At 38.4% G+C, this 20,156-nt stretch overlaps 1 protein-coding gene across 1 annotated transcript in view; it reads left to right on the top strand.

Moving 5' to 3' along the window:
- MSRA (methionine sulfoxide reductase A) overlaps window positions 1-20,156 on the top strand; it is a 291,015-nt gene that overhangs the window by 139,974 nt on the left and 130,885 nt on the right. The window contains exon 4 of the mRNA XM_065681883.1: window positions 3,896-4,015. Within this exon, the coding sequence (XP_065537955.1) occupies window positions 3,896-4,015 (120 nt within the window). The remainder of the gene's footprint in view (window positions 1-3,895; window positions 4,016-20,156) is intronic.

Genomic DNA, 20,156 nt, shown 5'->3' with positions numbered 1-20,156 from the left:
TCTTACTCGAGTAGGAATAGGGAAAGGAAACTTTTTTGTACTATAAGACTATGCAAAGTCTTGAACTGAGATTATTTTCCTATTTTAGTAATCACTGTTTGTGTTAAACATGTCTTGAGGCATCCAGTGCTCTGCAGAACTGACATTCCATGAGCTGATGTGTCTTAACTCCGGAATATTATGTGGGGGTTTATTATTAATATTTCTCTGCTTATGACAATTTCTCTGTAGAACATGGCACCACTTTAGTAGAATAACAAACATCAGCTGCTGAATGTATTAATACTGTGGAAAGCAGTTTAGTATTGTATTGTTGTAAATTACGTCCCTTTACTGGCAGGTTGTTTCATTATGACAAAGATTTCAATTTTATCGGTTCTCGTGGATGTGAGGATTTATTCTTTGTGAAAGGTGCCAGCATACTTACAAAATGATGAGAATAGTTCACCAAGAGGATAAAATGTCTGTCTCTTAGAGGAAGGAGAGCAGAATGAATTCAGACATAAACTGGAAGAAAAAAAAGTGACAGAAACTGTGATGAGGATGTAGGTCACTAGATGAAATCAACAGGCCAGAGAGGGCTATCAGTAACAGAATCCTAATTAACAGTTATTGATCAAGAAGAGTCAGTGACCACTACCCTGATGATCAGTAATTTGAGGCAGTGCAGTTAGGGATTTATTGGACATTACAATTTTTGAAATAAATAGGAAACAAATGAGCATTTCTATTTTGTATTTGAAGTTGGGCCTATATCTGAACTGAGACCTTAATTTTGGGTTACTCATTTGAACTCAGGTGTAGGCACAGGAACATGTGGGAAAAATTTTGGGTCTATAATATTCCTTGGTGTAAATTAAATAGCTCATTCACCACCCCTCAGCGTGCTTGTCCAGCCAATGTTAGTTTGATAAATTTGCTACAGTGTTCTTTCTTTCAAGGTCTCAGCATCACCTGCTGTGTACACAGCTGGGATTATAGGCAGCTGGAGCTCAAGCTTCCCAACTAATATTAAGGATGCACTTTAATATTAAGGAAACATCCTTATGCAGTTTATTTTCTGCACTTTGCATACAGATCCAGATACGGACTTAGGATCTAACAAACACCCCACAAATTAAATTAAAAGCACCCTTGGAGGCAGTCTAACATAGTCTAAGTCTGCCTACTGTGAGTTCTGATGCCCTCTTCTTCTCTCTGCCTAAATCTAAAAGATGACTGTTTCTCCTGGATGACATGTTTGGATAAACAGTGTCAGGGGAAGTAGAGGAAAAGCTAATGAATTCTGAAAACGCCAAGAAGAATAACTGGGCAACGTGTGTATTTAAATATCTAAATTTAAGATAGATCAGTATTAAGCGAATCCTGACTCCTTTTGAGATTGCATATCTAAATACAAAATTTTATTCTGTTGAAGAAATTCTGATTATCAGAAGGAACAAGATCTGTTAGAACAGACTGGATAGCCATTGAAAAACTGTGTTCCTAACTTTTCACTATCTTGCAATGGAATGGAAATGCATTTTTTGGGGAACTTGTGATAGACTTGATATACAATAGGCATTTCACATAATTAAATGATGATGCTAGTCATCATTTTTAAAAATGATGTTTTCTGTGATGTTAGCAAAATCGGATGCACTTTTCGAATAGATTCTTCATCACAGTCAGATTCCGTAATGCCTCCAAAATGTCCTCATGGATAAAGCAGCATGAAGACATAGTCAAGATTTAGCTGTATCTCTGAGGCTGGGGATGAGGAGTAAAGAACTGAAGACAGAAATGATGAAGCTCAAGGGTTTTATTTTATCAGAGAATTGCCTTCTTATACCAAACTGTGTATGCTTGTGTTTGCTTCTGAACTTTGCTACTGTATGGCTGTTCAGTGTAAAAAGGTCAAGAATTCGCACATTCTCCATGTTAAAGTATTGTAATGAATACTGGCAATGTGCCTCACACCACTCAAATGTACTGTAACAGGAGTTTTGGCAGGATACATGTGGTATTTTTACAAGTAGCTTGAAGATGTACCTGTGTTCACATGCAGTTTTACACGTAACTGTGTGTCCTGAAACATGGATAAAAAATACTTATAACCAATTATTTGGTTAAACATTTAAACACTGTGTCTAAAGTACATGTTCAAAGGCTGCCTTCACAATGGACCAAAGAGCACTTCCCACCTCACTGTTCTAGCCTCCCTCTTATCCACGACCTGACTGTTGGGATGAAACATGGGCATGCAGTGTCCCCCTATATGTGCTCTGCATTGTGTGGGGAGAAAACCTGAGTGTCAGGGATTACTGATGTTCTCTAGTTATGCTTTTGATTTGACAAGGACAGGACCACAGCTGCCACTTGTGCTGTGCAGCATAGGCAGAGTGATGTATAAAAACTCTCACCCTGTATCAGTTGATTAGACCTAGGGGCATAATTATTGAGAAGTTCTCAGACTTGATTGAGATAAAATAGTGACATCAGGTGTAGAAATACAGTCTAGTTTAAATCACCTTTAGGTAAGTGGGTGAATGCTTGAAAAATATCTCAGATAAGAATTCTTGGTTATTCTTTCTTCAAAATGGGGAGGGAATTCCAAGAGAGGTCCTACAGCAATTTGACACTAGCCTAATTTCGCTGAGGAACCTAAGTCTAATAGCCATAGCTATCTCTGTAGTCAAGGGAGAATGACTGTAATTTGATCAGCAATTTGTATCTGTGTGCTGAATTGTCTTCAGGACTTGCCTGCCTCTTCCCCTGGCCTCCAGAACAGGCTAGGCTCCTACTTCATGCAACTTGCTTGAGCACCTGAATTAGAAGGAGAAATCTGGGTCATTACTTCTGTCATTTTTGGGCCATTAAAACTTTAATTTGAAATTAATCTCTGAAAGAGAAGAAGAAATATACCTTTGTGAGTCAACATAATTGATAGAAGGGACTGCTTTGTTCTAGTTGTATTTGAAGGCACATTTCTAATTTTTTAACCCCTCATATCTGCAGTGCTATCAACAGAGAGCCCATTGTGGATCATTGATTTCTAAGTGTATTTAATATTTTTAGTTTATTTTTATGGCCTTTTTTAATTTTTTTTCAAATATTTTAGTATGGGAATACTAAAAGTAAGTATCTTATTGAAAGAGAAAAGTCATCACCCATATCAGAGATAAGCTAAACAATACAGGTGTGCCTGACATGTTTCAACTTTAGGAAGTCCTCCAAATTGTAGCTAACATCTCTAAACTATTTAAGCCATCAGAGAACTGTGAATGTTGTTTGCTTATTCCTTCCCCCAGCTTTCAGGCAATGTGCTTGATTCCTATTACTAGAAGAGTTTTGCTAATTTACATCTGTTGACGGTCTGATGTCCTTTGATAATTGGCCACGTGGGTGAATGACCACCAGAATTTTGTCTGAACATCAAATATCTACATTCATGAATTGTTAAACTAAAGCATTTCTCCTTCTGTATAGCATATAATTTAATACATTATTACTGCCACCTTTAAAGACTACATATGCCCGAAAGAAGAAAATTGAATAACTGTTTGCCATTAAGACAAATGATTGTGTTTTGACAGCTTGTTAATCAACTAAAGTAAAAATGATGCTGTACAAATAATGCAGTTGCCTTTTAAGTAACTTTTTTTTTATGTGCATGAGAATTCTTGTTTGGCCCTTTGAACCCTTGTAGGGTTTGTTCTGTGTGATACGTTAATATTCAGAAGCATAAATTAAGCTTTATTTGAGTTGTGCTCTGATGCTGAATGTATTTCCATGTTTCACCATCATATGCTGGCTATGGGTGTTCCTTCCACTTTGGACTATATCAATATGCAAATGAGTGTTTTAGTATTGATCATATTTTGACATAATGGTATGTACTTTATGCTATATTCAGGTATGGGCTGTTTCTGGGGAGCCGAGAGGAAGTTTTGGAGACAGAAGGGAGTCTACTCCACTCAAGTGGGTTATGCAGGAGGGTATACTCCAAATCCTACTTACAAAGAGGTCTGTTCAGGTAAGTCTTCCTCTTTGGTATTTAAGAATCCTGTCAGGTTATGAGTGGCAATAAACAGTAAAATGAGTGTCTGCAGTGACTAAAGAGGTTTGGTGTTTAGTCAACTTGGGTATTGGCCTTTCATCCCAAGCTGTAATGGAATCTATGGTATACTCATCCCATTGTTATCTTCTAATAATTAATAAGTTAAGGTATGTACAAGTATTCTGGAAAAAAAATGTCTTGAGTTCAGCAGTAGCAGTCATTTTTCTCCTTATTAGCTGGTGCAGTGCTGTGGTTTTGACTTTCAGCCTGGGAACAATGCTGATGACACCAGTGTTTTTAGTTGTGGCCAAGTAATGTTTACTCTGACCAAGGACTTTTCGAGTCTCATGCTCTGCCAGGGAGAAGGGGAAGCCGGGAGGAAACAGAGACAGGACACCTACCCAAACTAACCAAAGAGGTATTCCATACCACAGCATGTCATGCCCAGCTTATAAACTGGGGGCAGTTACCCAGAAGGATCAGATCACTCCTCGGGTCGGGCTGGGTATCAGTCGGCGGATGGTGAGCGGTTGTATTCTCTTCCCTTGTTATTTCCCTTATCATTATTATTATTGGTGGCAGCAGTAGTGGTTTGTGTTATACCTTAATTACTGGACTGTTCTTATCTCAACCCATGGGAGTTACATTCTTTTGATTCTCCTCACCATCCCTCTGAGAGTGGGTGGAGGATGACGTGGGGGGGATTGGGCGAGCAACTGCATGGTTCTGAGTTACCAGCTGGGCTTAAACCATGACAACCCCCCCCCCAAAAATAATCTTTAGGAAGTTAATTGTGTCTCAAATTATGCAAAAGGGTTCCTTAGAAAAAGCATGAGTTTTGATTTTACGTTAGTCAGTATCTAAGCATGAACAAAAATTAGAAAGCACACATAATTTTTTTTTTCTTTTCATATAACCAAGATGTATAGAGAAGTATGAATTTCTCCTCTCTGTTCTTATTAATAATTTGTTATTTTTTGTACAGTTCAGTGCACAGTATCCTCTCATTTTCATGTGAAACCTTGCATTTATTTTTCGTTGCACTCTCATACTAATCCTTCTACATTACTAATAACCCAATACAGTTTCTTTCTGTGATCTAAAACACAAAACCACTGCCAGCCAACTGACTAATGCTGCTGTTAAAGCAAATTCTTGCTTTCTGATACTCACTGGTGGAGAACAGCTTGGAGGTGTTCTTTTGGTTTTTCTTGTTAACATTTTTTATACCAAAGGCTGAAGTTGATGCACTGTTCTCTATGACAATCTGCCTTGACAGAAAGAGCATAAAATGCTTAGTGGCACAAGCAACTAAGGGACTCTTCAGGAACTGTGCAGAAGTGCTGCAAGACATCCAAACCCAGAATCTTTCTAAACATAGTAAAAAAAGTGAAAAGATGTGTTTTAAATTGGAATAGAATAGAGTACAGTAGAAGTAGAGTAGAATAGAATATGTCAGTTGTAATGGAATAGACTATATTCTGTTGACTTTAAGTTATATTCTACTTATATTCTATGGAATTTAATAGAATATTTCAGTTGGACAATGATGATCTAGTCCAACTGCCTGACCATTTCAGGGGTGACCAAAACTTAGACCACATTCTTAAGGGCATTGTCCAAATGCATTTATTTAGTAGACAGTACTGCACTGGTTTTAAATGCCTTATACATGCTAAAGAAAACTTGTAGCTTAGAGAAAATGGGCATGCAATTGAGTGCAAATGCTTAATATAGAGAGATTTAAAAATATCTAGAACAAAAAAAGAAAAGGACACATTGCTTTAGAATTAATTAATAAGTAGATACCCAGAACTCCTGAAAAACATGGCAGTAAGAAGTGTCATCTATGGAAGGACTGGTGGTATGTCTTACTTGTCCAAATGATCTATTACTTCCTAATGCTTCTGCAGTCTTCTATTTTGTACTTTCATCATTTGCCTGCACTATCTGTAATTTTTGTAAGCATATATGGTCAAGGCCTATTTGGTAATTATTGTCCACTCTGTTTAATGGTCTGGATATTAAATAATTAGGTGATTTATATAGAAAAGGGATATGCAGCACAATTTCACTTTCCCAATGAATTCACAGTTCCAGCACACTGAGGGTGAGTGTGATGGGCTGTGAGTGTTTCTCCAAAGATAAGACGTGCTGGCGGTTGGCCAAGGGGAGATGTGAACACAGGACAAGATGGTGTAGCCAGGGATGTAGAAAAAAGATACCATCTCTCTCAGTTCTATGCAGTATAGGCTAATTTTCTATTTCAGAATAGGTCCATAGTACTGAGCTTTGTGTTTGACTGAGATACCTTGAAAGCTTTTTATAGCTGTTTTAAGTATTGCATTTTTCAATAGTGAACAAAAATTAAAATGTTAATGAAATAATAAGAATCCTGGAATAAAGAAATAGGAAAAATCTTTGAAGCTTATTTTTAGATAGTTGTTTTAGTTAGATTTGTAGTGCAAAAACACAGCTGAGGTTATTTTTCTAGTGCTTGTTTTTTACACACATTTGCATTATGGATGTTTGTATTCCTCCAGATGCTGGACACTAGAGGATTTTTTTACTCAGAGATATCCAGAAACATAAGCACATATTTTGTAGCCTTGTCTGAACATAAATGGGATGTGTGTATGCCACACATTTCTCTTCCTGGTTGTGCAGCTGAGCTGAGTTGCAGAATTTACTGATTTCAGCATGCTATTTTTTTCCTACTTGGCTTCCTCTAGCCCTATTTTATTCTAATTTTATTCTGTTTTGGGTTGGGGTTTTTTTTCCTTCTTTCTTTTTTTTTTTTTTTCATCTTTGAACATATTTTTTGGATGTCTCTTTAAAGAGAGATCTCACAAGCTCCCCTAAGACATTGCCATCTGACTGCTTCTAGCTGCCATAGTTTTCACTGAGAAGAACAGTTCGTATGAAATAGTAGACTTCAGTTATGCACTGCGGTTGCAACTTTCTTATTCATCTGTTCTGGCAAGATTATATCTATGGTAAACATTTAACAGACATGTCCTCTAAATCTAGGAAGGACATCAGAGCCATCTAAACAGTATCTACTTGGCAAGTGTTTGAGCTTTGCTTTCAGCCCATGCAGTTGGGAAAATTCAAGCGGGAAAGTTATTTTAGTCCAACACCTTTCTGGCATTCTACTCTGAAGAAAAAAAAAAGCAACAATTCCTTGGATTAAACATTTATCACTTCTTCTAAAAGCACATTGTCAGCTTCACTCTTTATACTAAACCTGTTAGTCCTGAGTATCTTCTGCAGAAAACAAGAAAATAATGTTTCTTTCTTCTCTTCATGCTCTTAGTAGGTTTTCTAGTAAGAAAGTGTTGTGTTGCTTCAAGGGAATACAGGTCTGTTTTCCACGCTGGTGGTGTTCCAGTCTTCTGCTGTGATCTTTATTTGTTAGACTTCACTGGGAAGCAGAAGTGGTCTGCAGACCTACTATTAAGCTGTGTGAGTGGACACCATTTCTCCTACATCACCCAGGTGATGGCTGTACTGTTGCAACACTGTGTTGTTTCCCCATGGAAACTTAAGCCTCTAAGGGCAAACCTTTGCCTTACGAGGCAAACCTCATAAGCCTTGAAGAACTGCATGATTCACCTCTCCACTGGGGAGGCAGGAAATTCATGATTCTGCTTGAAAGGGTCAGGTTAGTGTTACCCTATACAGTCGTGGGACAGGTCATTTAAAGATTTTCCTAGCAGTTGATCTGCTATTGTCTTGCTAAACTGATGTCTAAAAGATAACTGAGTTACTTTGAAGCTTATGCATAGAGTGCTGTAAAATTATTTTTACATTTTGTGGTGACAATCATACAGATAAAATTCTGAAAAGGCATTCTGGAGTGTGTGAAGGATTTTGAGCTATTTTCAGAGCATTAGCCTAATGCATAAATAGACCAGTTTTGGCCAGTATTAGACAACCCAGGATGTTCATTCAGTATGAAACAGCTTTTCATATTTTGCTTACAGATGTTCAGAACAATTCTGTTTATCTGTATATTCATAAGCTTTTTCAAATCTGCATAACTCAAGTGGCACTGAAATCAGAAGGGAAAAACTCTGCTGTTGTTATTCATAAACTGGTTATGTACAATTACCATAAAAATATGCAGCTAACAATGACTTTCTTAAAAACAGGTCAGTTTATAAGCTTATGGTTCAAGCTGTTAACATCTAAGCAGGTTATTTTATTTTGTTTTGAGGATTTTTTCCTTTGTTTATCTTCAGCAACTAGAATGTGAGAAAAATAGATGAATATGTCTATTTATTATCCAATATTAGTTAGAAGGCTTAGGGAATATAACAGTATATTTAGTTAGTTAAACCAATTTCTATTCTATTCAATTCTCAGTACCTTTCTGAAGCATATTCTCTTGTACACAAATCACAATTCTTAATAATGAACAATACAATATAAAAATATGCCACATGGACTTAGTTTTGTCTTTGAGTTACATAAAATATCGATTATGAAGTTATTTCACATTTCCCATGCAGCAAACCCTTATCTTTCTGAGGGATAGTATTGCCTCTTGCATACTGATTAGTCTTCTGACTGATTCTTATATGTAGGAGTTCCAGTTGTCCTTAAAATGTCTACACTTCCAAAGGTCATCTGGAAGGCTTCTAAATAAATAGCTGATGGACGAGAGTGGAGAAAGGCAATATTAATTTCTTGCTCTGTTACCTCCTATCCCTTTGGTCAGTTGGTGATTTACAAAGTTAATTCCATTTCTACTTCATCTTAGTTATACTTGAAGGAAAGGGTAAGATAACCAGTCAAGTCCACAGCAAGTTGATGGTTAGTATGTTTTTGCTTTAAGAATGGATATCTGTGCAGAGGGTTTGTCTGCATGATATGGGGCTTATTTGACATTATCATGCATAAACAGCATGATCATTAAATCCAACAGCAGAAAATCTGACTGGCATTTTTCATGAGCTATTAATAGCAATATAGACAAAATAAAATATGGGAAAACATTTCTTTCCTTCTAAGATTTCCCATTCTCTACAAAATACAAATGAATATGGATGCGCCATCCTTGGAAGTGTTCAAGGACAGGTTGGATGGGGCTTTGAGCAACCTAGTCTAGTGGAAGGTGGAACTAGGTGAGCTGTAGGGTCTGTTCAAACCCAAACCATTCTATGATTCTGTGATTTTAGCAATGTCCAAACAACTACCAGTATGTTGAGACAGTGCCTTACGTTACTTGGAAAGCCATTTAGACTCCACAACACTATTCCAAAGTGGGTCTGATTGTCCAAAATGTTTAAATGTATAATTAAACTACAAATATTCCCTTCACTTTCTGTAGCTTATAAAGGGATCTGAAGGTTTCCATGAGCAGATACTGAGTCCCCAAGATTAAAGTTTCCAGGCAATAATGAGAATGGCTCAGAACATTTTCTTTTATTATTAAATTGCTGTCAAGAGAATAGATTCCTGTTGTGCCTATGTCTGTCCTTTTTTTTTTTTCTCTTATAAGAACAGGATATAGGAATTTTAATGACTTATAGATTCTGTGAAGAATATCAGTGTTCACCATGCCCTTGATTTGTACAATGTGCCTTGATGCAATTGGCCAATTGCTCTGCCTCTCCTTTTTTTTTTTTTTTTCCTAGTTCACCTGGAAAGGTCAGCCAATCGAAGTGAAAAATACTGTATTGATCAAAGTCATTTACTGTGGATATTAGTGTTTTGTATATTTTTGTAGCAATTGAAGAAAAGGGTTTTGTAGAAACTATATAGTTTTTATTAACTAGGCCATAGGCAGAATAAGTGGTGTCTCTAATCATGAGACTGTAGTCCTAGGATCCTCCTAGGTGTGCAGACAAAACCTTGGTATAACCCTATAAACTATAATTTGTCATCTACATAACTGCTAAGTCATGAAATAAAATGAATGCACCAATTTAACTTCAAAAAATCATTTTGAAAGGTGATAGCAGATGCTGCTGCAACATTAAAACCTTGGCAACAAGAAATACAACAAATGCATTAAATTTCAGTTACCTGCTATATTGCAGTTCTGGCTAGAAAATTGTCTACGGTGACATTATTGACATGTTCTTTTTCAACAGAAGAGCTTCTTGTTGACCAAGAAAACTTAATTATTCCTTTGAATACTAGGATACAGAAATGTATTCTGTAGATTCAGCATTTAAAAATAAAAGGCAAAATAAATACTACTGACCATTGTCTGGAAAGCAAAAAGCTCCCTGCGCAAAAGGGATGGTAGCTGCTCTGCTTAGGGAGTTCTGCTACATCTTCAATCAAGGTTAAGTTTATGTTTCCGTTTCAGAATTTGACTTCTCAGAGCTAATGTCTTGGCCAATACAGGCTTGGAGAAATTAAACTGATATTTATTATTTAGATACCTGATTATGCCTCGTGGCAAATTTAAAATCCTAATAGCCTGACTGCTATCCTCTTTTCCTTTTATCTGTTTATCTCAGCATTGCCTATAATCACAGGCTTAGGTTGTAGTAGCAGTATAAATACTGAATATATTATTTATTATTAACAACTTTATTTGAATTGTATTCCACCGAGATGTGTTGTTTCCATCTTTCTCATCTCCTGGTTTTATTAAAGATATATATAAGATGGAAATGTGATAGCCCCAGAGGTTGAAAGAGCCATTACAGTAAAGTCAAAGACAAAATCTTCTGACCTGGAGCCTACACTAAGTTCCCAGAGGAACTTTGTTTTCAGAAGAGAATCCATGCAGGATTAGGCTGTGATGTTCACTGTGTCACTGTGCCTGAAAACAGAAGAAGATGCATCATGAGGCTGCTTCTCATTTTAGGCATGGGAACATGGTGTATTTGTGAAAAAGATGATGTTATCAAAGGCTCACTATTGTTATTATGGCTAGTGGATATTTCTTGCATTTTGTTTTTCCTATGGAGACACCTGAAAAAGGAAAACATCAAGGCCAGCCCACTCAGTCTACCAAACTGTCCTCCCAGAAGTATTGATTACTACAGGTGATAATTCCATTGAGGTCACCTGTGGCTATTTGTTTCCATGAGAACCATTCTTTGTATGTGATGTTTGAAGTATCTTGTGCAAACTGATACTACTAGTCAAAAGAAAGAGGAAAACAGCAAGCAAAAGACTGTAATAAGGCATAGAGATCAGAGATGGAAGAAACCAGGAAGAAGCTACAGCTATTCCAGAGCATCCTCTGAAGTAAAGCAGATGATAGAATGTTTTTGTTTTCCCTGTATTTCTTGTTAATTGTGTTTATCATAGAATCATAGAATAGTTAGGGTTGGAAAGGACCTCAAGATCATCTCGTTCCAACCCCCCTGCCATGGACAGGGACACCTCACACTAAACTATCCCACACAAGGCTTCATCCAACCTGGCCTTGAACACCGCCAGGGATGGAGCACTCACAACCTCCCTGGGCACCGATTCCAGTGTCTCACCACCCTAACAGGAAAGAATTTCCTCCTTATATCCAATCTAAACTTCCCCTGTTTAAGTTTTAACCCATTACCCCTTGTCCTGTCACTACAGTCCCTGACAAAGAGTCCCTCCCCAGCATCCCTTCTACTGCTTATTCCCCTGGTGAAACCTTCATTCCTTTAGGCACATGACTGAAATGCTGTGGTGGTAATACGGACATTTCTGAGAATATATTTTTCCTGAAATTTGGAGAATACTGAAATTACTGTGTAAACTTAACCCACTTTGACTTACTCCCTTTATGGAACGTGTTTCTATGCTGGCATATAAAAGTTTGTGAATTGAGTACTGTGTCACCACAATGGTTAAGGTTTTGAAGTGACCTGTGCATTTTCTATGTCTTGGATGAATGATGAAAATATCTAATCACAAGAGTTCAGCTTTCTTCTTTTTGCTCAGCTGTGCCCATGAAGACTATTGCATCTCAATTTTTAATAAGCTAGATTATGATAGTCAAGTTCTGCTCTGTCTTACGTTTGTAGACTCATGCACTCTCACGTGAGTTTGCCCGGGTGAGAAGAATGTGATCCGTAAGTAAGACAAGAATTTGATCCAGGGAAAGGAAAGGCAGAACCTTTGGGGTCTTTATGGCAGTTGCAGTGCTCTGTAGCAACAGTTTCTGTATTTGACATGAAGTAACAACAGGATAAAGAATGCTTTGAGAAGGATATGGGGAAAGCCAGAGCTTAAGGGAGTTCACAGAGTTGCTCGCAGTTTGCTATGGGCTAAGACCTGAGTACATCCCTTGCAGGTATATTTTTTTTAGAAGAGACAAATAATCTTTCAAATGCTTTGTTGCACTAAAAAAGGCAGAGATTGTAAAGCTAGGAGAGGCTGTAAATTATGATTGAGGCACAATTCTGGTGTAAGAAAAGGTATAGGATGCCATCTATAAATTTCTGCATGCAGTATCAAAACCTATGGCTAGGTAGGCTCTGTCACTTTATGTTTGTATGCTTTCAGGTTGGATGCGCTAAGTACTACTGTAATCAAAATAGTAAGCTATGGAGCCCAAGCTACTGAAAAGACTGTTACTCAATTTTTTTTTGAATACCCAAAGTGATAGAAAATCTGCCATTTCCATCCGTAGGAAAATTCCCCACAAAACAGGGTGCAACAGCCCTCATAACTGATTTGTAGGACTCAGATAGATCTATTTAACACTGCAGCAGAGATCTTGACCACCAGAGCTCAAGGGATATTTGTCAAGCCACACAGGATCCTTCTGACAAAAGATGACTGAGGTACAATTGACACATGGGCTCCTGCTTTTTGTTCATTGACAAAAATTGTGTCTTCCTGTGTGGGACCTGTCTGCTCCTACAGCATGAGCGGGAGGGAGAGTGGATCACTCTTTTCTTGACCCCAGGATCTAAGATTTGTTTGAGTGACCCAGTTAGTCAAGGAACAGCTGACATATTTCATGAAAGATTTATTTCAGTTTTCACTCAGGAACCAAAAAAAAATCCCTTTTTATTAAAGTTATCTTTCTGGAAATTTCTCAAACAAAAAATAAAAACTCAAAAAGGGGGAGAAAATAAAGGGAAGGTGGTTAACTAGTTGAAATATAACCGCTGTGTTGTTTCACTTCAAGCATGCACTTAATCTAACAATCTACTTCAGCAAAAGTTTGCGTGAGTTTTGTCTTCATAATAGCTCACAGTTTAATAATCACTGATGACCTTTTCTGTATTAATTTGTTTATCCATTTCTGTAATATGATTTTATTTCTGGCATTTACAAATGTGAGGGGAAATTGTGGTTTCATTAACTCTTAGTGCTGAACCTGTGCAGGAAGTGTCAAGTAAACCATGCTGTAGTTAAACGATGTTTTGCTAAAGGTTATTTTATGGCAGCTAGGTATCAATTATGTCTGGGAATGAAACCCAATAAGCAATGTTGGTGTGGGTGGATCCTGGGAGTTCTCGGGCTGGGAAGAAGCAAGAGGGAATTTCCAGCTTTGCCTCCTTGACTCTGCATGTGGTGTATGCCTGGGGGCATTTCTGTACCTATTACTGAGTGCAAAAATATATCGCGGCAGTGCTTGCATACGCATGCGCCCACAGTCCTAATACATAGATCTGGCTAGGAAAAAAAGCAACTCTGACATGTGGCTAACCTTATTTTTTTGTCTACTAGTCCCCACTTGGCTTTATCCAGTGTTTATTCAGTGAAGCGATTCAATTAGAAACTGTTTTTATTTTGTTTCTGAGCAGTGAAAAATGTTAATTGTAGCTGAAATGCCTTGGAGTGATTCTGTTCTAATGCCACATTTCCATAAAGTCTATACTGTTTGCTTCCTGCTAAAACAGTACAGCAGTAGAATGGAAATATTAAAAAAGTGTCATTAATGTTTTGAATGCTGGACGTGGCATGGACTGTAACCTTGTTGGTTAAAGCACAGGGAAAAAAACGTTCCTTTCTTCCATCTAAGACTAAGAGAAAAGACAACAGATTGCTGCAGACAGTTGGAAAAATCAGAAGAAACTATAAGAGAATTTTAATTAATATGATGAGCCATCATCTCAACATATGAGTATGTACATGCCACTGCCTAGAAGTAGAAAGTAATTGAACAGAAAGCAGTTTCAGCTATGTTGTCCTTGGGTTCTCAGGCTGCTACTGGGTTTTAAATTGGAGTGTGATGCGGACTGCAACTGTCCTCAGGAATCTTGCCAGCCATCAAAACCAGAGCTGCATACCTGTTACCTGGCACTGGAGCATTTGATAGCATCTGTTGTAGCACCTCTGGGAGAGGTAGGGGGAAGAGGGCTGCTGTCACCAGAATCTTAAGGTCATCTTGCTGAGTGTTTATGGTGTCCCACTGGTGAGGTGCAGCTTTGGCCGTCATTAGGTAGTACAATTTCAATCTTGAGGAAGTCAAAGGAACAAGTCTAAACTTAATGAGTGATACTCAACACATTTGTGTTAAAGGGATAGTAGTCTGTGTCTATGTTCAGCTTAGAAACTTCTCCAGGGTAGATAGGTGGAGATGGTAGAAACCTCTCAGCATAGGTGGAAGGCTGCTGGGACTGGTAGCAGGTGTAGTAGCAGGGAGTAGTTAGGTACATTGGGCAAGGTATGGTACTCTCTGGAGGGTTGTTTGAGGAGACAAGCTTCATCCCCCATGGGCATTGTTGGGCTCTTCATGGCCCTGTCTCACTTTGACCTCCCCCACCAAGGCTCCTTTCAAGTTCAGTCCTCCAGAGACAGAGAAAATGGAGACCCTTTCAAGTACTTTACAGATACTCATACATCGCATTGCTGCAGGGAGCTGTAGCAATTGTTTTATCTTCCTCCTCTGCAAGCACAGTAGCTGTTCTGTTTAGCTTAGGAGCCAGATAAACAGCAGAAATACGCATTGAGGTTAAAACATGCATTATAGCTGGCAGCCTTGACTAAGATGCATCTCCTTAATTATAAAGGTTAGGAGAGATTCCAAAACGCAGTATAAATTTGCCATCACTGTGAAGCTTTTACTTAGGACTTGTTTATCTTTCTAAAATACCTTCAGCTTAGCCCTCAGTTAACCACCTCACCGATATGAAAGAATACATTGGTCCTGAAAAAGAGACTGGTTTAAAGAAGGCTCTCTAGCCTGTACTATTACAGAGGTCATAATTTATTCTGGCCATAACTTTATCCATTTCAGAAAGGCGACAGGGACTATGTTCTAAACTGAAAGTTTGCATTATCATCAACCACCATGATTACACATAGTTTGCTTTTTTTTATTTTTTTTTTTATTTTTGTGTTATAATTACAGTGTTTTTTTCTGAAAAGGATACAGGGTTTAATCATGTCATTATGTGTGCTGAATGCTGTGAAAATTCTTTATTCCATCTCAAGTGGGGCACCATTATAATACTCTTATCACCCATTAAGAAAGTAATAAATTGGGCCAAATTGATCCTAGACATAATTCTGCTGATGTCAATGGTGTTACATCAGAAAGGAATTTGTTTCAGTCTGTTAATATGATGATAAGATAGAAAAGTGGCCGCTGAGCAGCAAATGTGTCTTGGAAAAAGAAGTTCCTCTTTCCTTGATTAGGCTCTGTGCAATGCTTTGAAGCCACAGAGGTTTGCAAGAGTGTAAGTATTGTTATTGTTATGGCTATTGTTGTTATTTTCTGAATGGACTGAATATGGTGAAGAAAGTGGTTAGGATTCTGTTTCATTCTCTCCTTTCAGTTTTTGGCATTGCTCTTTTCTTCAGCAGAACTGACCCTGAACCAGTGGTAGGTGCAGATGGGACCATTATTTTTCACCGCTTCATTTATTTTGTTTTAACAAATGGCATCATTTCATTTCTTGCCTCATTCATCTCTGTTCAGGGACAGTTTAGCCCTTCTGCAGGTGTTGAAAGATGTTCAAAGGCAGGAGTAATGTGTAATGAGTTCTCCACTCACAATGCAATCTCTCAGCTTGCCTTTGTGATCAAAAGCCTTAAAGTGAAGCTAAAATTAATACAGACTGGGATCTGGTCCTTAGACTATGAGATGAATTTAGGCACTTAAGTTGAAAGCACAAAGAAAGTAGGATCCAATTTGCGTTAATTAAGTAGGTCAGATTTTTAGATGGGGAGGGGACCTCTTCCTTCTGCTTTCAAATGAGCAGTAACACTTGATCCAAACTGTGAATGTGGTGGGTACAGAAGCAAAAGAGATCAAATTCTTGCAGAGGAAAAAGCAGAGGTCCCAGATTTGGCTTCTCACAATGTATCTGGCATGAAAGCTTTGCAAAGTATATAAAAGATGTTAAATATGAGAATGGGCTTCAGAACTGTGCCCTTTTTTCTCTCCTCCTCTCTGCCCCAAATTGCTCTCATCAGTAGAAGAAAACAAGCTTCTGGTTTTAGGGTGTCCAAAGAAGGGCAAATAAACTGGAACACAGGTCTTGTGAGGAATGGCTGAGGGAACTGAGGGTGTTCAAACTGGAGAAAAGGAGACCTCTACAACTACCTGAAGGAGGTTGTCACAAGCTGGCGGTCAGTCTCCCATGTAACAAGTGATAGGACAAGAGGAAATGGCCTCCAGCTGTACCAGGGGAAGTTTAGATTGGATTTTAGGAAAAATTTCTTCCCAAAAGGGTTGTCAAGCATTGAAACAGGCTGTCCAAGGCAGTGCTGGAGCCACCATCCCTGGAGGTCTTCAAAAGATGTGTAGATGTGGCACTTAGGGACATCACTTAGCGGTGGGCTTGGCAGTGTCAGGTTAACAGCTTGATGTTCTTAAGGTTTTTTCCAGCCTAAATGATTCTGTGATTTTATAACATTTTGTTTGTGGCTACACAGTGGCCTTGCTTCATCAGGATAAGTAACAAATGTGCTTCCTGAGCATATCCTCTAGGCTGGTAGTCAGGATACTCTCAGGAGATTGCGTCTCTTATTTTGAGAGCCATTTGGGATCCACGCATCAACCTTCTGAGCAGGTGTTTGACCCGAGGGCTATCACACCAAAAGTGAGCAATAGTTTTGTACCAACTCCCACTGTTTCAGATCTAATTAACTAGGAAGAGCAAAATACTCTTCCTAGTCTTTCTCAGAGATTCACACACCCTGAAGTTCACCGAAGTCCCTAATGATTATTAGTGTCTTTTATGTAGCAGTGGGGATTTAAAGAACTTTCCATAATAAAGAGAATTATTTCTAAAGCCTGTCTGAAGGATGACTGTTTCTGGCAGCTACGGAAAAGAAAATTATTGATTAAAAAGGGGAAAATTTTGCAGCATTTGGTGCATTTGTTGCTATCCAACCCTAACTATTCTATGATTCTATTGCTCATGTAATAGGCAGTTGTGATCTACTAAAGGTGCAGAAATAAAGTGTCACAACATATATGGAAGGCAAATTCTGGAGACTACCTGAGTATAAAGCCAAGTGGCTTACTGCATATTCATCTATTTATCACCTTCCATTCTTCTCTAATTCCTTTATTTTTCATACGTTAATAGACTTTTCTCGATGCAGACTCACTGTTACTGGGAAATAGAATTTGTCCACACATGATATGTTCATATATAATGTGAGGGCAGAATTAATCAAAACAACTGCGCTATGAGCAGGGATATCAGTTGCTTTTTGCCTCCTTTATTCTCATCTCTCTGAAACTGAATTGTTAAACATGAGCCTTGCTGCAGTGTCAAAGAGTGTCTTACAAAAGCTGTTGCCATAGTGTTATACCTAGATATGAATTCTTTTTATATCACTGGCACAATAAGTTTTTATTTATTTTTACTTAGGCCTATTTAATAGCTCTTCATTAGAAGAATAGCCTGGAGTTTGAGGAACAACTTAACTATTAGGACTACTGCTCCCATAGTATTTGATAAAGATCACGTAAAACGTTTTCAAATAACCTTTTTCAGAAAGCTATGAGAAAATAATTCCATCTTTTCTCATGTCTTCCAAGAATCCCTAAACTACCTCTGTAGTTGTCACACCAGCAATGCAGCCTTCCTCTCCTCTTTTGAAACCCCTCCTGGAAATGAAACTGCTCCCCAGATGTGGTAGGGGAAGATCTTCCCATTTAATTACACCTGCACTGAAAATGGATAACAGAAGTTCCTGTCATGCAGCACTGCAGTCTTGGCTGGTATGTGCTTTCTTCCCTTTTGTCACTCTTACCTTTCATATTCCTCAGCAGAAGTTTTAATGCTGGACTTTCCCTGGCAGCTCTTTGGAGCAGAACATATTGCAGAAAGGAGGAGGAGCAACTCAGCTAAGCTGCTACCTTGAGACTGCTGATTTCCTTCTATTCCAGGCTCCAAGGCTGACTTGGATGACCTTCAGTTCTTCCTTCCTATTGTCCTCATTTATAAAAAAAGAGATCCTGTATCTTATCTTGCCTTATAACGCACTTTGAAATCTACAGCCATGCGTATTTTTCTGGTACTAAGTGTTGGAGGAAAGCATAGGTAACAAGGGGAAATCTAAAGGTTTCTTTTATCTCCTGTAGTCATAGAGAATTTCATAGAATCATAGAATAGTTGGGGTCGGAAAGGACCTTAGGATCATCTAGTTCCAACCCCCCTGCCATCGGCAGGGCACCTCACACTAAACCATCTCACCCAAGGCTTCATTCAACCTGGCCTTGAACACTGCCAGGGATGGAGCATTCACAGCCTCCCTGGGCAACCCATTCCAGTGCCTCACCACCCTAACAGGAAAGAACTTCTTTCTTGTATCCAATCTAAACTTCCCCTGTTTAAGTTTTAACCCATTACCCCTTGTCCTGTCACTACAGTCCCTGATGAAGAGTCCCTCCCCAGCATCCCTATAGGCCCCCTTCAGATACTGGAAGGCTGCTATGAGGTCTCCACGCAGCCTTCTCTTCTCCAGGCTGAACAGCCCCAACTTTCTCAGCCTATCTTCATACGGGAGGTGCTCCAGTCCCTTGATCATCCTTGTGGCCCTCCTCTGGACTTGTTCCAACAGTTCCATGTCCTTTTTATGTTGAGGACACCAGAACTGCACACAATACTCCAGGTGGGATCTCACAAGAGCAGAGTAGAGGGGCAGGATCACCTCCTTCGACCTGCTGGTCACGCTCCTTTTGATGCAGCCCAGGATACCGTTAGCTTTCAGGGCTGCAAGCGCACACTGAAGCCGGCTCATGTTCATTTTCTCATTGACTAGCACCCCCAAGTCCTTCTTTGCAGGGCTGCTCTGAATCTCTTCTCTAAACTGATATATGTAAGTATTTAGATACCTAAATTATTTAATTCAGTTGAAAAGGAACTATGTATCAGAACATTTTACATTAAACATATTTTTTAGTCTCCATTTTAAAATTCTGCTTCCTTTCTAGTTCTGTAGGATGCAGAAGCAGATACTGTAATGTATCATATAAAAAAAATCTTCTGGGCACTTTATAATTGTGCAAATATTACAGTATAACACATACTACATGCAATGGCTGCCTCACAAGCCTGCTCTGTATATTCATTAAAACACTGCTTTTGATGGAAATAAAGTTTCAGACACAGATTTTTACAGCACTGCAGAATGCGACTTGATAGTTTCATTCAGTACTAACATATATTGTGCAAATGCATTAAATTCATTGGAGTTACTGTTGTCATTTTAATGAAGTTAATGACAGAAAGATCTGTCCCTAAAACTTTGGTAATTTTGACATACTAAGTATAGCAAAAATGGAACAGCAAAAGTAACATTATTTTTCCAATGGATGGATTGTACCATATTGTCTCTTTCAGTGGAGACTTTCTAGGAAGATTTGGGTATAAAAACACTTTCTCCCACAGAAATGCTCTAAAAAACCCTATTTCTCCTGTGAAGGTTTTAATTCCCCCAGAAATATTTAAACCACTTTTTCTGCATCTCCTTAATTGAATGCAGCAGTGTTTCACTGCTACAAGCCAAGGCAAATCTTGTTTCATCGTAAAACTACTACCTTGACACAACCAAAATAATAATAAAAAAGCAACCCCTGGGGAAAAAAAGCCCAAAACCTGAAGCCAGAAATTACTGCTTCTGCAAGGATAGTGTTAGTGGTTGAACCATTCCCTTTTAAATAATTCCTCTCTAATTGGTAACCCAATGTAATGGGTAAGTGAACATATTTCACAGCAGCAGCTGTTGGATGTTCAATGACTGG

Source organism: Lathamus discolor, chromosome 5 (genome assembly GCF_037157495.1).
Source record: "Lathamus discolor isolate bLatDis1 chromosome 5, bLatDis1.hap1, whole genome shotgun sequence".
Taxonomy (NCBI): domain Eukaryota; kingdom Metazoa; phylum Chordata; class Aves; order Psittaciformes; family Psittacidae; genus Lathamus; species Lathamus discolor.
The sequence above is the reverse complement of the archived record's forward strand: the minus strand, read 5'-3'. Positions and strand labels throughout refer to the sequence as shown.